Source organism: Canis lupus, chromosome 17, assembly GCF_003254725.2.
Source record: "Canis lupus dingo isolate Sandy chromosome 17, ASM325472v2, whole genome shotgun sequence".
In the NCBI taxonomy this organism is placed as follows: Eukaryota; Metazoa; Chordata; class Mammalia; order Carnivora; family Canidae; genus Canis; species Canis lupus.
The window spans coordinates 51252244-51274963 of record NC_064259.1 but is presented as its reverse complement, the minus strand read 5'-3'; the positions used below and the strand labels follow the sequence as shown (position 1 = coordinate 51274963).

The window sequence follows — 22720 nt, the reverse complement described above, 5'->3', positions numbered from 1 at the left end:
GATTAGAGGCCCCAGTGATCTCCTCCTTAGGTTTAATTAATTTGCTAGAGCAGCTCACAGAATTCAGAGAAGCACTAACATTTACCAGTTCATTAAAAGATAAAATAAAGGATACGGATCAACAGCCAGATGAAGAGATACACAGGGCAAGGTCCTGAGCGAAAGAACTTCTGTCCTTGTGGAGCTGGGGGCCCTGTTCAGCGGCACATGGAAGTGTTCTAGTTCCCTCAGCACGAAGCTCTGCAAAAAGAGATGAAAAAACTTGAGTTTTTAAATAGAGGCTTCGTTATAGTCATGATTGACCAAGTCACTGGCTGTTGGCTAATTCGATCTGTAGCCCCTCTCTCCTCCCCAGAGGCTGTGGCAGATGGGTCTGAAAATTACAGCCCTCTAACCACATGGTTAGTTCTCCCTTCCACGGGGTGCAAAAGTCACCTTCATTAACTCCCTTCCACGGGGTGCAAAAGTCACCTTCATTAACAATGTCTTCATTAAAGACACCTCATAAAAGACACCCATTTTACCTTTATGGCTCTGAAGTATTTTCAGGAACTGTGGATGAAGACCAAATCTAGTGGAGAAATGTAGTTTGGTCACCTGAATGATCGAATATATGTTTCTTGTAAATCATTAAATCAGCCCCCGATGCCTCCAACTGGGGTTTCTAGCTTCTGGCTAAGCTGCTCAAACATCTCTCTACTACTGCCATCTGAGCATCCATGACTGGTGTTTCTTGCAAGTTCTCCTGCACTTGCACCCCTCCAAGCTCAGATGCCTGTCCAGCCTCTAAGACACAACTTTTCACACCTGGTCCTTGTCCACAGGGCTGAGCCAGTTTCGTGACCATCCCCGGATGCCTCCCCTCTCCTCTGGCTCTTTGTTTCCACGCTCTGTTTGCACTTCATGCTCACAAGCTGGGAACCTGCTGCCTTCTCCTTTCTGGCTAGGACCCCTGCCTGTCTGCAGAGATTGCCAGTCCTTCACAGACCATGTCTCTAAGAGGGTGCCGCAAAAGCCAGAAGGATGGATGGGAGAGGAGGGCTGAGCCCTGCCTGGTTTAGTCCCCAGCTGAGTACAACCTGGGGGATGTGGCCAGGAGGTAGCTCTGGTCTGTAGAGAGTGTCTGGGTATGTCTTCTCATGCCTGTGATAGCGCTGAGTCACAGAGCAGCCCCAGGTCCTGAGATCCTCTGAGTTAGGGCTTCCCACCTAGGACCTGGGGCTGGTTGCATGGCAGCAGGAGGCTCAGAGAACTGAGGTTGTTTCTGAGGGAACAGAAAGCTCTGTCAGAAGTGCAGGATTCTCACTGGCTGTTCATCGAGGCTGACGTCTGGGCTGGGCCCAATGGGCAGAGCACGCCAGGCACACCCAACTGAGTTCAGCTCAAACTGTCAAAGCAACCTGCTGAAGGAGTGATGGGAGTGAAGACAGGCCTGTGGGATCCTTGGAAAACCCTGGAAAGACTGAGAGGAGGAAGAAGGCTGTGGGAGGCCATAAAGTCTTGCTGCAGGCTGGCCTTGGACTCCATTGGCCGGGCACTCAGTATTCTCACCCAGATCCCTTCAGAGATGGCTCACTGCGCTGTGTGCCAGGAGAAGATGCCAAATCAGTCCTCAGATTCTAGACTGAAGGAGACAACACATCCCTGTCCCGGAGGAGCCTCCAGGCCCGTAGGGATTCTGGACACACATGGAAGAAAGTTGCTGCATACTCACAAATGTACTTTGAGAGTAGCTTGCTAGTGAGGGTGTGGACACCGTGCAAACTGTCGGCATTACCTCAATCTTAACAGCCAGAGGCAGATCAGAAGAAGTGAGACTTGCCGGGTCATAAGGAAACATGAACCCCAGTGGTGTGGAGGGCTGGGGAGACAGGAAGGCACTGGAGCAGGGCCCTGTGTTGGGAGTGAATGCTTGAATTTCTTTCAAGTGGTTTGAAAATGCTGCCAACCACCCCTCCCTCCGCTCAGGGCCACATCTTACCCTCCCCCAACTTCTTGGTGTTGTCTGAAGGAAATAAGATGCAGACACATACGGAGCTTTCCTGCACTCATGAGTGTGCATTAGGGGAGGTGGGAGTGGGCAGATCTGGGGTTTGGTCATGCTAACTAAGCTCAGTGTCAGAGAACTGTGGCTCAGGAAGCAGGCAGTAAGCAATGGGGTTGAGCATGATCGTGTGGGCAAAGGACCCCAGAGCTTGGCCTCATAACCTGTAGGAGGATCTGCTGAGGTTGTCCTCTGTCTTTGTCTTTGGTTTCCTAGGCCCTCCCAGCCTGGTGGCCAGACAGGACCCTCCAGAGTTCTGTGATATCGTTGACTGTGGACCTCAAGATGGCAGACATGAGTGACAGGTTTACCTGCTCCAGGACAGTGTGTTCTGGTGGCCACATGACTAATGACAATGGTCTTGTAACAGGATGACTGCATGGTGGTGCCAGGGCTGGAGTCTTGAGGAATAGGGCTATCAGGTGGGGTACCTTGATGTGGACAGCCTCAGAAGGGCCCTAGGCCAAGGTCACGTGGTTTGGGAGAGCATGGAGCTCATAGACATCCCATAGGAAGAAAATCTCAGCTCTGGTTATGTCTAGAGAAGGAGATAGGCAATGAGGTATGACATCACGGTGAAGGTGGGAGGTCCTGACCTGGGTGGGATCCACAGACATGCTGCTATAGATCCCCTATAGAGCTACAGGACTCTAGTATTAATCACCTGTGATCTTGAAGCAGTGGTCCTCAGAGCCTGTTCTAGGTCCTGGCTTTAGATCCTCTGAAGGTGCCGGGGATGTCCTTGTGGCTCCTTGATGGGTAAATAAAAGGTGGAGCTGGCTCTGTGCTGGGAGTCTCATTCAAGTGCCCAGACCCACCAGGATGTTGCCATTTCCTCAGGAGATTGGTGTGGGGCTCTCGGTATGGGGGTACCTGATACTCAGGAAACCCTGGGAAGGGCTGCCTGGGTGGTCTTCCAATGCCGGGGCTGTTGCTCCTTCCTGCTTCTCCTGCAGGCCTTCCCCTGAGCCTCCATGCTGAGGTGTGGCACCCAGGCCACGGAGTGTGGCAGTCGTTCTCCTGCGGGCCCACCTCTGTGCTCAGCACAGAGTAGATACGAAGTCCCCTGGGGTGTGTGGAGGGGCTGGGTAGGCAGGGCCTACTCTGAGAAAAAGAAGGGGTGTTCTCCAAGGGAATCTGTTCCTAGCACCAGGGGACCTCAGTCACCAAGTGTTAAAAGAATAGGATGGGGTGCCAAGAGGCAGCCAAGCAGTGTCCCCTCCAAGGTCTTGCCCATCTCTCCTCACCTCAGTGGGGTCCACTCAGACCACTTGATTTAGCACTGTGGCCTGCAGCCCTGCCTGCCGCCCTGATCTCACTGGCTCTGGTTTACTTTTCTTTCTGACAAGTTTTATAAGTTTAATATCTATTTCATTTATTATTTATTGTCTATCTCCCCTGCCAAGATGTCAGCTCCATGGGGACAGAAGCCTTTGCTTTGTTCATAGAAGAATCCCCATATCTTGAAGAGCTTGGCCCTTTGCAGGTGCAACGTATTTATTTGTGCAGGGAATGAATAAGCAAATTCATGGAGGAATGGGTCAGGCCCCGTGTGTGTGTGTGTGTGTGTGTGTGGGGGTGGGGCGGGGGGGGGGAACGACACCCTCCAACCTTTCAGATTCCTGCCCAGCTTAGATTGAGCCAAGCAATCACCTCATGGGCTGTTAGGCCCTGCACTTGGTTTCTCTGCTATTGCCATCTTGAAATTCCTAATAAAATTTTAACAAGGGACTGTATTTTCATTTTGCACTTGGCCTCACACTACTTCTGGAGAGTGGGAATCAGCATGAATGGCGGGGGGTGGGGGAGTGGTGAGGGGCTTTTTTTGTCTGAGTGAGATTCCTATGATTAGAGCAGAAGCAGGTTTCGGAGATTTTTAACCTTTTTATTTTAAAATAATTTAAGTTTTAGAGAAAAGTTGCAAGAGGAGTACAAAGAGTATTTTGTTTTAAACCCTTTGAGAGTAAGTCGCCAACGTCCTGGCCCATCACCCTGAATTTACTGTGTATTTTCTCTGATGAAGGACTTTTTCCAAAGAAACCTACAGCTTTCAGAGATTGAGGAGATGAATTATTTCTTTTTTGGTTGTATATTTATTGCCTTCTTAATTTTTTTTACATTTTTAAAATTTAAATTCAATTTGCCAACATATAGTGCTCATCCTATCCCTCCACTAAGCCCTCTGATTAGTGCCTGTCACCTAGTTACCCCATTCTCAGGAAATGAATGTTGATACAGCGCTACCATCTGAGCCACAGACCCCCATTCGAGTTCATCAGTTTTTTCAGCAATGTTCTTTGTAGCAATATCCAAGTAAGGATTATATGTTGTATTAGTTGTTTGTCTTTAGTCTCCTTCCCTCTGGGAGAATTCCTCATTCTTTGACTTTTACAGCCTGTGACCTTGACTTTGGCTAATACAGGCCAGTTATCCTGTAGAATGTCTCCCCTTTTGGGTCTGTTGGAGGTTTCCTTGTGATTAGATTTATTTCAAAAAAAATTTTTTGGGGGGCACTTGGGTGGCTCAGTGGTTGAGCGTCTGCCTCTGGCTCAGGGTGTGATCCTGGGGTCCTGGGATGGAGACCTGCATTGGGATCCCTGCAGGGAGCCTGCTTTTCCCTCTGCCTGTGTCTCTGCCTCTCTCTGTATGTCTCTCATAAATAAATAAATAAAATCTTTAAAAAAACTTTTTAAAAAAAGGTTTTATTTATTTAAGAGAGGTTGAGAGCCCAACTGGGGTGAGGGGCAGAGGGAGAGGGAGAAGCAGACTCCCCACTGAGTGGGGAGCCTAATGCAGGGCTCCATCCTAGGCCCCTGAGATCATGACCTGCGCTGAAGGCAGACACTCATCTGACTGAGCCACCCACGTGCCCCCCTTGTGAATAGATTTAGGTTGAGCATCTTTGGCAGGAAGAGAACACAGTGAATATGTGCTGCCCTCGTATTCTAATTAATGTGCTCTTAACCTTGAGCATCTGATTAACATTGCCTTTGCTGGCTTTCTCCGCTAATCACCAACCCATTCCCTTTTCTTTTTTTTTAAATTTTTTATTTATTTATGATAGGCACACAGTGAGAGAGAGAGAGAGAGAGAGAGAGGCAGAGACACAGGCAGAGGGAGAAGCAGGCTCCATGCACCGGGAGCCCGACGTGGGATTCGATCCGGGGTCTCCAGGATCGCGCCCTGGGCCAAAGGCAGGCGCCAAACCGCTGCGCCACCCAGGGATCCCTCCATTTCCTTTTCTAATAAGAATTCTGGGGGGAGGTGACTTTAAATACTCTGGTATTTAGTACCTTGTGACTTTAAATACTCTGCTCCTCACCCAACTTTTACCTGGCAGTTTTTATATCCATTGCTGTTTACTTGGTTAGATTAATTATTGTTTTGATTGTTGTCAAGTAGTGATACTCTGAGCCCATTATTTTTTTCTGCATTTATCAGTTGGTATTTCACTATAAGGAAAAGATTTCTTCTGTCCTATTTATTTCTGTGTAGATTAATACATTCCTATTTTATTCAATGGTTTGATCTGCTACTATATTTATTTTCATATTTAAATTGTACCAGATTTGGCTAGTGGGAGTCAGTGAGAATAGTTTTCTATGTCCTTCGGATATGTTTCTATCATTCTTTGAGTATTTCCTTGCTTTCTGGTACAAAAGGGCTCCAGAGTCCTCTACTTTCCCTGGCCTAACCCTAGAATTAGTTACTTTTCCAAAGAACCAACTTGCCTTTGGATGAAGTGGGGGAAAGCCCCAGGATGGTCGTCAAAAATTCAGCTGCCTGGGTCCACTCTAGACCCACTCTAGACCTGCTGACTGGAATCTCCAGGAGTCTGGGGTGGCTGTGAGTAGGTCTGGACAACCACCCCTCCCGGCTGCTGCCTTCCCCCACCTGAGTGGGGCCCCAGAAGCTGTTCTTTCCTTTTTGGGCTCTAGGAGGTTAGAGTGTGAGGCCGGCTGCCTGCTCAAGTGGCGACACCTGCTGGTGGTTCTCAAACCTGGCAGCAGGCACTGAGGGCCTGCCTTGCTTCCAGGACAGAAAGGGTCTCATTGCCCTCTGGCCCCACTCTGGGTCTCCTGGGACGGGAAGCTGGCTCTGGCTGGCTTCCTTCCTTAGCGTTCCGAACCCTGTCCTTCCACTGGTCCTGCCATCCCTTAGCCTGGCTGCCCCAGTCTGGGGGTTCAAGTCCCAGACCTGGAGCCATCCAGTACGTCTGCCCTTTCTGTCTCAGGACCAGGATTTGCCCCCAGAAGTCTCTGGAATCCCTAATATTACTCAGTAGAGATGTCTGATGACATACTCAGTGAATGATACTGAACCTCTCAGAGGATATTATGCATTATTAACAATTATCTTTGGGCAGCCTGGGTGGCTCAGCGGTTTAGCGCTGCCTTCAGCCCAGGGTGTGATTCCGGAGACCCTGGATTGAGTCCCGCATTGGGCTCCTTGCATGGAGCCTGCTTTTCCCTCTGCCTGTGTCTCTGCCTCTTTCATGAATAAATAAATAAAATCTTAAAAAAAACCCAACGAATTATCTTTATAAAGGAGTTGTCAAATCCTGGGAAATGCTTACTAACATAAGTAAAATATAAAAGCATTTTAAAAAGATTGGAGAGAATTATATCAAAATGTGAATGAAGGTAGAATTATGGAAATTTGTTTTCTCTTGTATTTTCTTTTTTCTTTCTTTTTTAAGAATTTGAGAGAGTGTGCATAAGTGTGCGAGTGAGTGAGGGATGAGGGAGAGGGAGAGAATCTCAAGCAGACTCCCTGCTGAGCATTGAGCCCTATGCAGGGCTTGATCTCAACACCCATGAGATCATGACCTGTGAGATAATGGCCTGAGCTGAAACCAGGAGTCTGTTGCTTAACCAACTGAGCAACCCAGGCACCCTGCATTATTTTTTTTTCCTCAAGGATTCTGTACACTCTAAACTTTCTTAAATAGAACATATTATTTTGATCCATAAAAAGGCTGCCCCAGGAGGCCTGCTGAAACAATGGCACCAGGGAAGGCTGGGCCAGACCCCCACTGGTCTAGGAGCTAGAAGGCTGGAGAGCCTGCTGAGGGGCCCTTTGAACACTGTAGGTCTTTTTGGAGGGCGGTGCATCCGTGGGGTGAAAACACAGAGCAGGCTTTCCTGGTCCATGAGAATGGAGTGACTAGTCACCAGACCTCTTGGCTAGTCAAAGCTGGAACAGCTGAGGTTGAGGTGGGGGACAGGGGTGCTTCTGGGAGGGAAGAGGGCTCAGAAAAGTGATCAGCACCCTGGGACTCTCTCAGAGGTAGCTGGCACCTGAGCAGAGCAAGGCTGAGCTGCCTGTGGAGAAGCAGGGGAGGGCCCCACAGCTAAACAGAGGGGCCAGGGGGCTTTTTCCCGAAGAAAGGCCTAGGCTGAGGGTTTAAAATCCTGCAGGAGAGGTTGAATTGCTGATCCATTTATAAAAGTTTATGATGTGCTTTATCAGCTCATTTAATCCCCACTTGACCCTACGAGGAAGGTACTATTGCTGTTAGCACCCTCATTTTACCGGTGAGGGAAGGGAGGCATGGGGAGGTTATCGGGCTTGACCAACATTGCTCGGCTTCTGAGTGGTGGAAGCTGACTCCAGATTCTGTGCTTTGGACCACCTGACCATGCTGATAGGCCCCTTGGGGTGGCTTTGCCCCAGCTGCCTGCAAACCTGACCCCTGTCAGAGCCATTTTCTTTGGTGAAGGAGTAAAAGGGACTGGAAGGATGCTGGCCGGTGGTGGTCCGAGGCCAGTGTACTAACCTGCTGCCCTCTACCCCCATCTCTTCCAGGCCTCGCTGGTCCTGCAGGTGTCCTACACTCCACTCCCTGGAGCCGTGCCCCTGTTCCCACCTGCTGCATCTCTGGAACCCTCCCCGACTCTGCCTGACATGGATATGGGGGCCGGTGAGGAGCCTACCCTGGCAGGGCCCCCGGGAAGAAGTCCAGCAGCAGTGCTTGAGTCTGGGTGTGGGACGCCTTAGTGAGGCTTCGGCCAGCCTCTGCTGCCTTCCCCAGGCTGGGGGCTGCCCAGGCCCAGGGAAGAGAGGACACCAGTGGGTGGGGAGTCCTGAGAGCTGCCTTCTGCCCTGCAGAGAGAGTGCTACTAGAATGAGCATGAGGAAGCCCTCCTAGGGAGGGGCCCTTTGCAGGCTGCTGCTCTGCACTGTGCTCTCTCCATGGGTGGGAGCTATGGGAGGGCATGTCTGTGCTGGGGTGGAGCCTGTCCTGCTCCTCAGAGGTGGATGCTTCCCTGCTTTGGCACTTAGTAGACCTTTGGTGATGGCACGTGACAAAAGAACTGGGTTTTCCTTGAAAGAGCCTTGGGCCAATGGCAGGGGACATGAGTTCCTTTCTTGACGTTGGCACCAGGTAGCTGTGTGACTTTGGGCTGGCCGCTTTCCCTCTTGGGGCCAATAGTCTATCATTTGTGAAATGAGCAGGCTGAGTTGGCAAGTTCCAAGGTTGCCTCAGTTCTCTTCACTTGCCTCTGCTGGCCTTGTCACAGAAGGATCCCGCCCAGGGTGCTTGGTGTGCCAGTATGAGGGCTGGTGAGACCCCATGTGGCCCAGCCTGCTGGAATGTGCAGGAAGCTGCACAGATGGACCAGGCGGGGACTTGGCCATGGGAAAGAGTCTGCAGTTTCTCTCCCCATGGAGGGAGCTAGAGGCAAACACGGCATTAACACCCGAGCAGCCCCTGGTGGGGGTGTACCCTAAGCCTGGCCTGCCCAGGCATCCTGGAGCTCCACGCTGGCTGAGCTTGGTCATAGAGAGGTCAAACTGGACTGGGGCATGGGTTGCTGGGGAGGGCAGGCAGTGGGCAGAAAGAAGGGGTGCTTCGGGTGACAGAGTGAGGAGGGTGAGGGGTCCGTGTGCTCTGGGACCACCTTGGAGGTGGGTCTGTCAGAGTTAGGGTTCGGGCCACTCAAGCAAGGATCCCCAAAGTGACAAATTCCCAGTCCTTCCTAGCAAGTTGGTGAGAAGGGACAGTCTCTGACAGACATGGGAACTGTTCCAATTTTGTACCAGGCTGGGGCAGGTAGGGAGAGCAGGCTTGGGGTGGGGATGCCCTAGGTTGGCTACCCTCACCCGCTCCCTCCTCCCCTCCTGGGGCTGTGCCCTTGCCCATGTGCCAGGTGGGGGACAGAGCCGGGCTGAGACTTGGTCCCTGCTCAGTGACAGCACCGTGGATACAAGATACTCTGGAAAGAAGTGGCTGGCCCCCACGGGTGAGACGCGGGTCAGGCTACCCCGATCCTGATCCTTCCACCTGTAACAGGCTTGTCGCTGCCATCTGTCAGCTCATGAGCGTGGGGCGAGGTGGCCAGAGGGGCTGATCCAGCAGACGTGGTGGGGAGGGCTAGGGCCATTCTGTTTCCTTCCTGTTGACTAACTGGACAGACTGCCCTCACGTTTCAGCTGTTGGAAGCTCTTCTTCTTTCTCCCTTATCCATCCCAGCTCACTGACAGGAGGGGAGATGGGTGGTAGAGCTTGGCGCCCAAGCCCTTTGGCTCCTCCATTGGCTGGGCAGGGTCCTGGGCTCGGGACCAGAGGGACCAGCCCTTACTAGCACCCTTTCTGCCCAGACACAGGAGGAGAGGAGGACACTGAGGACCAGGGGCTCACTGGAGACGAGGGAGAGCCATTACTGGATCAGAGTGGCGTCCCAGGCCCTGGGGCTCCCACCACCCCGAGGAAGCCACCTTCCCATCTGCCCCCCTACCACCCTGGGAGCAAGAGGAAAAGAAGTGCTCCCGCAGCCAGAAAGCTGCTGTCCGACAAACCGCAGGACTTCCAGGTAATGGGCTGACTCTCTGACCACAGTCTTTTCTTTTTTTTTTTTTTTTTTTATTTTTATTTATTTATGATAGTCACAGAGAGAGAGAGAGAGAGAGAGGCAGAGACATAGAGGGAGAAGCAGGCTCCATGCACCGGGAGCCCGACGTGGGATTCGATCCTGGGTCTCCAGGATTGCGCCCTGGGCCAAAGGCAGGCGCTAAACCGCTGCGCCACCCAGGGATCCCCACAGTCTTTTCTTTTAGCTAATGTCTGTCCAGCCTGGGGCAGGTCCTAAGGGCTCTCCTAGGCTGGAGTCTGGGGTTTCCCTGGACCCCTGGGGGAAGATGAAGAATGAGCAGGCCCTGGTTTAGTTCTTTAAAAAGTTGGGGTTAGGGTGGGGATCCCTGGGTGGCTCAGCAGTTTAGCGCCTGCCTTCGGCCTAGGGCATGATCCTAGAGTCCCAGGATTGAGTCCCAGGATCAAGTACCGGGATCGAGTCCCGCATCGGGCTCCCTGCATGGAGCCTGCTTCTCCCTCTGCCTGTATCTCTGCCTCCCTCTGTGTGTGTCTCTTATGAATAAATAAATAAAATCTTAAAAAACAATAAATAAAAAGTTGGCAGGGGGAGGGGGCAGCCCCAGTGGCTCAGCGGTTTAGCGCCACCATCAGCCCAGGGTGTGATCCTGGACACCCGGGATCGAGTCCCGCGTCGGGCTCCCTGTGTGGAGCCTGCTTCTCCCTCTGCCTGTGTCTCTGCCTCTCTCTCTCTCTCTCTCTCTCTGTGTCTCTCATGAATAAATAAGTGAAATCTTTAAAAAAAAAATTTGGCAGGGGCGCACTGCAGAGATTCAGCATATCTTTACATTTGTTATGCGGTTTCCAACTGGGGTTTATCTGGCCAGCTAGCTTTTTGCTACTCATAGTGTGGTCCTTCGACCAGCAGCAGAAGCAGTACCTGGAAACTGGCTGGGAACATAGACCGCCAACTCTGTGAGTCAGAATCTGCGTTTTAACAAGATCCCGAAATCTAAGCTCTGTCTGGCTCTCTTTTCTTTCTTGATCCATTCCCTTCCTTATAGCCATGGATTCTTTGGAAGGCCACATAGAATTTGAATTTGTTCAAGCTCTTCACAGAATAAAACTGTTAATATTAACCCTTTGGCATATTTTATTTTTTAAAAGGTTTATTTATTTGAGACAGAGAGAGAGAGCACGTGTGTGTGAGCAGGGGGAGGGCAGAGGGAGAAGGAGACAGAATCTCAAGTAGATTCCACGCTGAGATGAAGCTTGATGCCGGGATTAATCGTCTGGCCCCAAGATCACAGACCTGAACCAAAACTGAGAGTTGGATGCTTAACCACCTGAGCCACCCAGGCGCCCTAACCCTTTGGCATATTTGAATCCAAAATCCATCCCATTTTATTTGTATTTTATTTTGGTCCTTTGCTTATTCTTTTTCTTTTCTATGAAATTTCCCATGTTGGTGGAATTGCATTTAGTGATATTGAGCTCTTCAGAAGTACTTTTAAAATTAAAAACAGGAAACTTAGCTTTTCACTAAGTGTAACAAATTATAAAAATACATTTTAGTCCTAAATTGTGGTAATTTAAGCAAAAGTTCTAGCTGTAACCACTGTGTATTTGCCTGAGAGACAAAATTCTCACATTATTGTTTTTAGTTTAGTCTCAATTCAAGTACTTACTGCCTTTTTCCTCCTTTGAATATTAATATAGGTTTATTGTAAAAAATTTATAAAATACAGGAAAATGAAGAGAATAAAAACATGGATCTACCTTCCCATTGTTATTAATAATATATTTTTCTATAGTATGGCTTTTAAAAAGAGTGTTGATCGATCCATCAATAAATCACCTCTGATTAAACTTAAAACCAGTAAACATCTTATTTTTCTATGAAAATTGTCCTAATATTTTAAAATCTCAGGTTTTAAAATATTTTGCCTTGGGGCAGCCTGGGTGGCTCAGCGGTTTAGCGCCGCCTTCAGTCCAGAGTGTGATCCTGGAGACCCAGGATCGAGTCCCACGTCGGGCTCCCTGCATGGAGCCTGCTTCTCCCTCTGCCTGTGTCTCTGCCTCTCTCTCTCTCTCTCTCTCATGAATAAATAAATAAAATCTTAAAAAAAAATAAACATTTTGCCTCAATTTGGAAGCACAGATATTCCCGAAAACTTTCTTTACTTAAAGTTTAGTGGATAAAACTCTCAATTTATTTCTCAGAACATGAGAGAACATTGTATCTCATAAAGCACAAAGTAGGGTCACTTCCCTATAGAAGGTCAGCCTCTGAGGGGACTGTCAGTGAAGAATGTCCAGGCCACCTAGATGTGTTGGTGTCAAGGGGTCTTGAGGGAGGCCTTGTGCCAACAGCCGCATGAAATGATCTGGGATCTGGGTCCTTGGCCCAAGCCTGGAATTTGATGCTGGGAGCTTGCTTGGGGCAGCATGACAGCTCTTGCATGGAATTATGGAATTTTATAGATGCAAGGGACCTTGGTAGGAAAATACGACTGTTTCTGTAATGCTCTTCCTCATAAGAGCCTGTTTGTTCATGCCCTTCCCCAGAAGCCAGCAGTGAGAATGGCCCCTGAGATTTCCAACTCTCCTGGGGCCTGACTGCTTACCCTCTTCGTCCCACTCATTCCTCCTCTTGGCTTTCAGATCAGAGTGCAAGTGATCGAGGGCCGCCAGCTGCCAGGGGTGAATATCAAGCCTGTGATCAAGGTCACTGCTGCTGGGCAGACCAAGAGGACACGGATCCACAAGGGAAACAGCCCACTATTTAACGAGGTAGGAGGTGCTGGCTCTTAGGACTAGGACCACGGTGGCCCTTACAAATTGAGAGTGCACAGCAGATATCCCACAGCCCATTTGGTTTTTGTAGAGTGTTAACTCTGTTGACACAGAGATGTGCTGGGTCCTGAGTAGGTTATCTGAGGATGTGGAGGAAGAGTTCTAGCTCTTATTCCTGCCTTGGGCTCCCAGAGCTCCCCATCTCTGACATGCTGTAGGCCCAGCCACCCACCCTGTCCCTGCGATGACAACTTCCATGAGGTTAAGGGTGGGATACCCCAGAACTTGTGGAATCCCCAGAGCTCACTGGGTAGACCTCAGTCCACACTTCTGTGTGAACAGACCTGAAGGCTGGGGGTGGTGGTTGACCCTCTCCTCAGTCCCTGGGGGCAGCAGGCACTCATTTGTTTCCCTTTGGCCCTGAACCACAGACTCTTTTCTTCAATGTGTTTGACTCTCCTTCGGAGCTGTTTGATGAGCCCATCTTTATCACGGTACGTCTCAGCAGTCAGCATTTTCTGTGGGTTACATGTTCACTCATACATATGTCACCGTGCATGTGTGTATGTGTGCATGTCAGTGTGTGTGTGTGTGTGTGTACGTACCTGTAAAAGAAGAAGCCATACGACCCAGGGCACCGGTGATGTGGAGCAGCTCACCGGCAAGCTCTGCTGGTCACAGAAATATCATTGGCAGCTCAGATGGAGGCAACAACCAAGCGGGGAACCTCCACTGCCCAACACCCTCACAGGGGCCACAGGTCAGGGTCCTGAAATCATTCTTTTTTTTTTTTTTTGAAAAAAATATTTTTATTTATTTATTCATGAGAGACACACACAGAGAGAGGCAGAGACACAGGCAGAGGGAGAAGCAGGCTCCACGTAGGGAGCTGGATGTGGGACTTGATCCCAGGACTCCAGGATCACGCCCTGAGCCGAAGGCAGACACTCAACCACTGAGCCACCCAGGTGCCCCAGCAGTATAGTTTAGTTGTTGAAGGTGTGGGCTCTGGAGCCACTGTCTGGGCTCTGGTCCTGCCTTGCCTTTTAGGGGTTGTGGATTCTGTATAAGTCCTGTAGTCTCTCTGTACCTTTGTTCCTTCATCTGTAAAATGGGGACGATACTCGTCCCTATTTATGGGGTTCATGTGAGTGTTAAACATTGCTCAGAACAATCTCTGGAACAGAGCAATCGCTCTATGTAAGTGTTGGCTGTTACTGTTTGGGAGGGAAGAGATGTTGTGTTGGGTCCTGTCTGGGCCAACATTTACTTGTAAATGAGAGTTTTAATTTATTTCCCTCCCCCATCCCCTGCAGGTCGTAGACTCCCGTTCTCTCAGGACAGATGCTCTCATTGGGGAATTCCGGGTAACTTATTTTATTTTCTTTGAAGGCAGTTAGTTCTTGCTAATTCATGTTAGTGGAGGCTCTGTATATAATGTGCAGAAGCTGGTGCTTTAGGGGTCCTATTCCTTTCTGGTCTGTGTTGGGGAAATATAGTTAAACAAAAAAAGACAAAATCTTCTCTGAAGTCAGAAATCCTCTCCACAAAGGTCATAGACAAAGAACAGACTTTTATTATCGAATAAATATCAATCCAGAAGGTGATGCACATGACAGGAAATGCACCGGGAGATTTCTCAGGTAAATGATCTGAAAGAAAGGACGGAGAGGGAAATCTCTTCCCATGTGTCTAACAGGGGGTGTTGAGCTTCTTACTTATGATTCTTATTTGTCCTTACCTCTGGGAAGACAGCATGAAATTGGTGGTGAGGTGACCCTCTTCCTGATTCTGACTTGGGCCAGCTCTGTGCCCTGCATGCACCCTCAAGCTGGCTTGGGATTGGAGTCTGGGGGGATCAGGGTGGGATGCAGGGGAAATGGGGGAGCCTGACCCCCCATTTGTCCCCCAACAGTGCAGAAACGAGGAGTGCACTGCAGAGAACCAAGGACTAAGTAGGACACAGCTCTCAGGGAGGCATCACCAAGTCTCAGAATGCAAAGACAACTAGCAATGGAGACCTTCACGAATGGTGTTTTAATGCAATTCTCACTGATTTTCTTGTTTCTGAATCTTCAGGCCTTTATCAACTGGAAAGAAGGGGTACAGGCTTATTTTAACCTCCCCTTGCTATCCAAATAAAATATGGCTCCTTCTATGGGAGGTAGTCCAATATAGAAAATGAAGTCAATTTTCCTGGAGAAGCAGTTTTAAAAACAATGAGATTGAACCTGAGTCATTTTGTAATAAATGCAGTTCTATGTCTTGAGTCTCTAATCTTTGAAGCATATTTTTGTTCTGAGAACCCAGAGGTTAGGGTAGAAAATTATTTTCTTTTTTTTGTAATTACAAAAGTAATCCACGATCAAAAAAAATTCTTTTTAGATTAGTTTTAGCTTCATAGCAAAATAGAATGTAAAGTACAGAGTTGTCATGTACTTCCCAGTGGCCGCCATGCACATCTCACTGATCTATGATTTTATATGGAAAATTATGAAATACAGGAAAGAAAAACTAATGAAGTAAATCTACCACCTAAGTCTACCAGCCAGAGATAGCACAGTTATCATTTTGTTGTGTTTCTTTTGCTCTTTCTTTCCTATGCATAGAAATATCTTACCAAACTTTGATAAAAATGTATTGTGCTCTTTTTTCCATGTAATGTCAGCTGATGAACATTTCCTCATGTCTCCAAATGGTCTTCAGAGCATGATTTTTAATGTGATGGCATAATGCACCATACTTCATCTAACCCTCCAGGAGCAAGAGTTTGATTTGTGTTTCTTGGTTTGATTTCAGATGGATGTGGGTACCATCTACAGAGAGCCCCGTGAGTCACGTCCTCATCACCTTGACCATATCCTTGCATTTTGGTTCTGGAGGCTGTAAGGGACAGCTATTTGGGACAACCACCTTTCTTCCTTGAGGGTTTTGGAATTTAGAGGCAGAGTCATCCTGGAGATGAGAGCTGCAGAAATGAAGAGAAGGCAGGCTTTCATCTTCCAAGTAAACCAGGCCCTCAGAGAGATCAAACCTTCACGTGGGTCCCAGCTGGCTCAGTCAGGGATGCTAGATCTGGAAGGCCCCAAGCAAGGGCTGTTGGAGATGAGGTCACCTCCTACAGGGGTGGGCCATTTTGATAACAAGTCTAGGATTTCTCCACACTGTGGCTTCTTTTTTGGTCTGGTCACTTCCTGAGAGGGAGATAAATGGCCTGGGATCTGGCTTTGGCAGCTTCTTATAGGTGCCTCTGTTGACATTTCTGACTTGAAATGAACATTCAAAGTCTGGCCTCCATGTTCCTGTGAATAAATCCCTCATCTTGACTCAAATAAAGTCGGCCTCAGGCTCTTGGATGTGGTTGCAGACTTGGGTCCTTCCAATTTGGCCATCACCAATGGATGTTGTTTCTCTTAGGACATGCTTATCTGAGGAAGTGGCTGCTACTCTCCAACCCTGATGACTTCTCTGTTGGGGCCAGAGGTTACCTGAAAGCAAGCCTTTATGTGCTGGGGCCCGGAGATGAAGCGCCTGTGAGTATACTGCCTAGGTCCTCCTCATGGCTCCTCCAATTGGTAGGAGAGGCACCAAACAAACAAAAACACAACTTGAGTTATTCTGATCTAAAAAAAAAAATACATGCTAATTATGAGAAATGTAGACCACGTGCAAAAATATAAATAAAAAATGAATCACTCATAATTCTACCATTCAGAGACAGCTGTGATTCCTATCTTGCTGCATATCCTCCCAGGAGGATGTACATATGTATTTTTCTACTTTGAAAAAAATTGGTATATTTTAGAGAGAGAGAGAGTGCATGGGTGGGAGGGGCAGAGGGAGAGGGAGAGAGAATCTCAAGCTAACTCTTTGTGAGCATGGAGCCCAACGAGGGGATCTCATGACCCTGGGATCACGACCTGGGCCAAAACCAAGAGTTGGATGTTTAACCTACTGTGCCACCCAGGCGCCCCATCTATTTTTTTTTATTACTTTTTAAAACTGAGATATAATTGACATATAACATTATATTAGTTTCAGGCATACAACATCACGATTCTTTATTTGTATATATATTGTGAAATGATCATCACAGTAAGTGTAGTTAACATCCATCACCTTTTGTGGTTTCAAAAATATTTTTTTCTTGTGATGAGAACTCTTAAGATCTGTTCTCTTCAGTAACTTTCAAACATGCAATAGACTATTATTAACTTGAGTCTCCATGCTGTATATTACATCCTCATGGCTTACTTATCTGCTAACTGGAGGTTTGTACACATTGACTCCCTTCCTCCTGTCCCCTTTCCCCCGCCTCTGGCAACTACTGATCTGTTGTATATTTTTCTTTTTTGCAAAAATGGGATCATTCTCTATATTCTACTCCAACCTGAATTTTATCACCTGAGAATATACCATTATCATCTTTACACACCAGTAAGTCAAGTTCAAGTTGGAGATGGGAAGAATGATGAGAAAGGTGTGCAGAGTTGGGGAGGTATTGGCATCTTTGTATGTTTGGCAAAAAGAGAGAAGGTTTGGAATAGTTGTGGGAGAGGAATGAAAAGTTACTTCCAGGTAAACAAAGATTTCTGAGCCTACCTGAGTGCAGTGCCCACCCTGGGTTGGCAGCTTTGTGGTAGAGCCTCATGATACTCGGTGGCCTGGAAGCAGGAGGATGGATGGCAGAGGTGTTGGGCGTGCACAGGGCAGGACTAGTGGAAGCACAAGAATGAGATAGCCTGGGCATTGGGACATGGCTGGTGGTGCTGGGTGGGCAGGATGCAGGAGTGCAAGGCTTTGCGCTGATGAGGGGGACAGAGAATAGCAAAGGGCTGGGGAATGCACATTTATTGAGCACCTCCAGTGTGCCAGGCTATGTTGGGAGCCCCGCTCTGAGTGGGAGGTTGGAGCAGGCCAATAGGTTGGCAAGCTATATTCAGAGACGGGTTTTAGTGGTCAAGGTTTTGCTAGAGGAAAGGCTCTGAGTGGCTGGAGATTTGAGATATGGCCATGCCTCTAACAGCCGAAGGGCAGGGGAGATTAAGGTGCTGTTGGTGGAGGAAGGGGACCATGTTGGTGAATGACTTGACCACATAGATATTGATTATCTTATGGGAGAATTGGAACTCAAACAGGCAAGTGGTGAGGCAGGTACTGAAGTCATCAAGGAAAGGTGAGCATGTGTCCTCGGCTTGGTGGATGGTAGAATGAGAACTAGGGGACAGAGTGGCACATGTGGGTGATGGGCCTTCTGGATAAAAGACATGGTGGAGTGATGGTGGGTGCAGGTGCAAGGTGTGGCCTTCTCTTCCCAGCCTGTGATAGCCAAGAGGAGAGGGAGAGGCAATAGTGGGGAATGCAGATCTCCAGGAGAACAGAGCAGTGAGAGGCAGAGGGAAAGTTCTATGATGATGTCAGGAATAGCAGACTGATGACAAGGGCTCCACAGTGGAGAGGGTTAGGGGATGGAGAACCCAGGGTTCTATGCTGTGCAGGGGGCTGATGGAGCTCCAGTGGACGAGCCCCACCCAAAGGCACCTGTCCATCTCTCTCATTCCATACAGTCCGGTCCTGTCCTTCTGTAGCATGTCTTTCCGAGACATTGTGCCATCTTGCTCCTTCTCATGGCATTTCTGAGTCTATTATCTTTTCCTAAAACATTTATTTCTCCTCTTCCTGTTAATTGGAACCTTGCTTTTTCCTGATGAAACCACTTCTTTTGAAACCAACTCAGAAAAAAGCCCCTACTTTCTGGTCCGACTCTCCATGGGTTCTGGAGTGGGAGGAGCAGCCATCTCTGGTTTCCTCTGCAGCCTCCCAGCCAGCAGCTCTTCCCAGCATCAGCACTGCCTCCTCCTTCAAAGGCTGCATCGCTGGTTGTTTTCCCCTCTTCTGGGCTGTTACCTACCCCTGGCATAGACAGAGCTGTCCAGGGGCATCCCTGCTTGCAGATTCTCATCTTTGCCATTGTCCTGAGGTGTGACACATCCTCTCTGATGAGCCACCAACATCTGATTTTTTTCCTTTAAGGCCCTGAGCTCAGAAATCCCTCTCTCCACCACTCTTTGCCTTTTTTCTCTGTCGCCCCAGCTGAATGACAATCCTTCTTTCCTGGTGTTACAGCCCCCCGATCCCTCTGTTTGCCCAGCCCATCAGTGCCCTTCTGCCACTCTCCAGCCTGAACCCCATTCTCCATCACAGCTCTCACCATGTGCTTACTGGTTCCATACTAGGGGTTTCCTGCCACACCTCATAAACCCACTGTCCCCCACTGTCTACACCACTCCTTGGTCCGTTTTGGTGACAGAAGTCACCTGGAAGTGCTGGCTAGATGAACATGGGTGCTATCAACGTCTTCTTTGACTTGGTTGTGGTTTACTCCTTATCCCATTCTCCACAGTGGCTGTTTCTAAACTTTGCTGTCTTTCCTAAGCCCCAACCTCTGTCTCCTTAGGCAGAGCTGCACAGTGGTGAATGATGTAAACCCTTGGAGCTCCCTTGATCCTCATTCCTGACTTCAGTTGTCTTCCCTCCCTTCCCCATCTTCCTGCCTCCTTTGTCATGTGCTTGAATCCTCCGCCATCTTGTTCCCTCTGCCTTCCTGGTGTCTTCTCTTCTACCCTTGGATCTGTACCAGGCTCAAGATTTCCCCACCTTCAAACATCTTTGTCCACATCCCCCATTTCTCCCACCGTTCTCCAAGCTGCTTGCAGGCTGCTTCCAGGCATGACCAACTTCTTCAGGGAGTGTGCCGGGTTGCTCTTCCCTACTCCTCTACCAGCTGCTCATTCCTCCTCCTCTTCACTAGGATTCCTGCCACCTTCCTTCCCTGAAACCATATGCTGGATGGAGGGTTACCATGGCTAACCTCAGGGGCTCTTTTCTGCTATTAATCTGCTCCTTTCCTCCATAGTATTTGATTCCAGAGCCCATGACTTATTTTAAACTCTCTTCTCCCTTAGCATTGGTGATTCTCTCAAGTCTTTTTCTCTTTCTTAAAAATATGGATCCTTCAAATTCAGTGGCCGAGTAAAATTCCCTCCCTTGCCTCTTTGCTGTGTCCTTGACCCTCACTTTCAAGGAGTCCATCTCTGTCCATCTGAGACCCCTAAATCGTTCATGTCCAGCTTGGCTCTTCAGAGCTCCAGACACTCAGTTTCAGTTGCTCTGTAATAAAGCCACATTAATGCGCCCATCAGGCCCCTCTAGTTTCACATGTGAAAACCCAGGATCACCTGCTGTGTGCTTCTCACAACTGCACCCATCCTGGGGTAGGTGACATCTTAGGAGATGGCACCATTATGTACTCAGTCTTCATGGCCAGAGGCCTGATTTCATCCCTCATTCCTCAATCCCACATCAGTCAGTTCACATGCAAGTGGTTGGTCAGTCTTGTTGGTGTGACCACCTCAGAGCATGCTTCTCTCTCCCATCCCAAGACGAGAGTCCAAGGTCTTGCTCCCCTCATATCTCCCCTGGGCCACTGTGTGAATTAAGATATAGGTTCAAAGATACCCTGAATCATAGGCATTAAGAAGGATAGAGGTGTGCTTCTTTCCCTCCTAAATGCCTGGGGAGGCAGTTCAGAACTGGCATAGTGCTCCCACAATGACCAGAGACCCAGGCTCCTGGTCTTTGTCCTATAGTCATCATCATGCAGCTCCCATCTCATGGTTCGCGATGGTTGCTCCAGTTCCCATCATCAGGTCTGTATTTCCAGCCAGTGGAATGGCAGGATAGGAGCTTGCTTTAAGGGGGGCTTTCCCTGTGAGTGAGCTCCATGGGGGCAGGACCTCTGTCTGCCTGTTCACTGCTGCATCCCTCCTCCTTCAGCACATCCTGGTGGTCACTCACTAATACCAAATATTTGTTGAGGGAACGAACACATGTTATTGAAGACAGAGAGGCCAGTTTAGACCTGTCACTTCTGCACTCTTGTTAATGGGTGGAGCAGGAAGGAGGCCAAGGTTCGTGAATGCCCACCATGTGCATTTATGCATTATGGAAGTTGATTTGCCCAGCAGTCTGTGAAGTCTGTGTTACTGTTTCCACTGTCCAGGTGAGGAAGCAGAGAGTCTCGGTGGGGAGGAACCTGCCTGAGATCCCACGTTAGTAAGCAGCAGGGCGAGATCCACCTTTCTTTAAAATGTACCGTGTAAGAGATGTCAGTTGAAGAAGGGAAAATATTGTGCTCAAGAGCTCTTTAAGGAATCATATGTGGTTGCATTGTAGCTGGAGAGAAAGGACCCCTCTGAAGACAAGGAGGACATTGAAAACAATCTGCTCAGGCCAACTGGCGTGGCCCTGCGAGGAGCCCACTTCTGCCTGAAGATCTTCAGAGCGGAGGACTTACCACAAAGTGAGTCTGGGTTGGAGGCCTAAGACTGAGATTATGAGCGAGGTCCCTAGGCTGGGGAAGAAGTCACTGAGGTGTTGGCAGGACTCAGTTTTGCGACGGATGAGAAACCCATCCACTTGGTGAGCCATCATGTCGGTTTGCCTGGGACTGTCCTGGTTTCAGTGCCAAAAGTCCCCCATCCTGGGAAACCCTTCAGTCTCTGACCACCCGGGGCAGTGGGTCATCCTAGCTGTGGCCATGTCCTTATCCTCCCAAGAGAGACAGTGTGACCCCTGCCTGGTTTTTCATAATGACTGGCCCTGCACCACCCCCATCCCCTGTGGGCTCAGTGAATGCTGGCGGAACTATGCTGAATATTTTAAAGTCTTGAGTGTCAATCCAGGCACACATTAGAACGACCTGGGGATCTTTAAAGGTGTACAGACCTTTAAAGGTGTACAGGCCCCCCCCCTTCCTCTGTTTCACACTGACTGGCTATGGAGTAGGGTTCACACACTGGGTATTGTTAAAGGGTAAGCCACTGTTTTGAAGCATGTATTGGCATCACCAAGCAGTTCTGTCCATAGCAGAGTCAGGGAGAGCATTTGCAACTTAGGTCCCTGTTTATAAGTTTTGCATAAAGCTAATTATTTGAGGTTTTGCTCAAACTTTGACTAATGACTCAATAAAAGAAACACATTCCTTCTGTACAAGCTTCACTGTAGCAAAATCATGGGGAAAACCTTTAAGTAAGTAATTGGTATTAGATGGGCATTACAATACATGCTTAATAATATTCTTCATTTATTGGCTGACACTATGCAGAAGTGAGGCTGGTGAGCGCCTGCAGAGGGCCGGGGAAATAGAAATGTTTGCTTTGTTCATGGTGAATGTGCTTTGTATTTAATTCTCTGCAATCTTGTTTAAATATAAATAAAAAGAAATAGGTGGTAAATAGGACATCACTATTTGCTAATCGTTGTTATCTGTCTTATTCATGTACACAGCAGCTGGTATATAATCTGTAACTGTCTCCTCCTCTCATTCATACACACATAGACTTTGATACATACTAGAAATATACATGTGCACATATCCATCTATCTGCGTATACATTTGTAAATAATATGACTAATTCAGTAAAATATTGGTTTGCAGCAGCATAGTTAAACATTCTTTTTTTAAAAAAAGATTTTTTTTTTTTTTTTGGTTTTATTTGAGAGAGAGAGAGAGCAGCAGCAGAGGGAGAGGGAGAAGCAGGCTCCTCGTTAAGCAGGGAGCCTGATGTGGGGCTCGATCCCAGAGACTCTCGGATCACGACCTGCGCTGAAGGCAGATGCTTAACCAGCTGAGCCACCCAGGTGCTCCCAAAATTCTTTAAAAATAAAAACACCGGAATTAACCTGTTGGTTAACATCAGACCAATCACTGTGCTATGGACTTAAAGGAAATGTCAAACAGGCACCAATGATGGGATACTATTATAACAACTTCCAGCCTTTTTCTGGATTGTTACCTGCCCTTAGTGATGTAGATTGCTAATCAATCAATCAATCAATCAATCAATCAATCATTTGGTGGCTCCATTTGGAAACTGCTTGAGAGCAGGGGCAGGAACAAAGCTGTTCAGGCTGGTAAGGGAGGAGTGTGTGTCCTCAGGAGCTGCTGTTCTGGGGCTCCCCAGGCTGACGGGGTGCCACAGCGTCTCTCTCAGGGAGTCTCAAGA

General features: G+C 48.5%; 1 protein-coding gene across 27 annotated transcripts in view; it reads left to right on the top strand.

The window, feature by feature from the left end:
• Positions 1–22720, top strand: part of DYSF (dysferlin) — a 216353-nt gene that overhangs the window by 49964 nt on the left and 143669 nt on the right. For 13 of the 27 annotated variants that reach the window (XM_025453520.3, XM_025453524.3, XM_049095366.1 and 10 more), the window contains exons 5-13: positions 7853–7967; positions 9199–9291; positions 9650–9861; positions 12522–12650; positions 13085–13147; positions 13970–14020; positions 15453–15483; positions 16071–16186; positions 20889–21015. In XM_025453520.3, the coding sequence (XP_025309305.3) occupies positions 7853–7967; positions 9199–9291; positions 9650–9861; positions 12522–12650; positions 13085–13147; positions 13970–14020; positions 15453–15483; positions 16071–16186; positions 20889–21015 (937 nt within the window). The remainder of the gene's footprint in view (positions 1–7852; positions 7968–9198; positions 9292–9649; positions 9862–12521; positions 12651–13084; positions 13148–13969; positions 14021–15452; positions 15484–16070; positions 16187–20888; positions 21016–22720) is intronic. The other 14 variants (XM_025453527.3, XM_049095371.1, XM_025453536.3 and 11 more) reach the window with 3 other exon arrangements.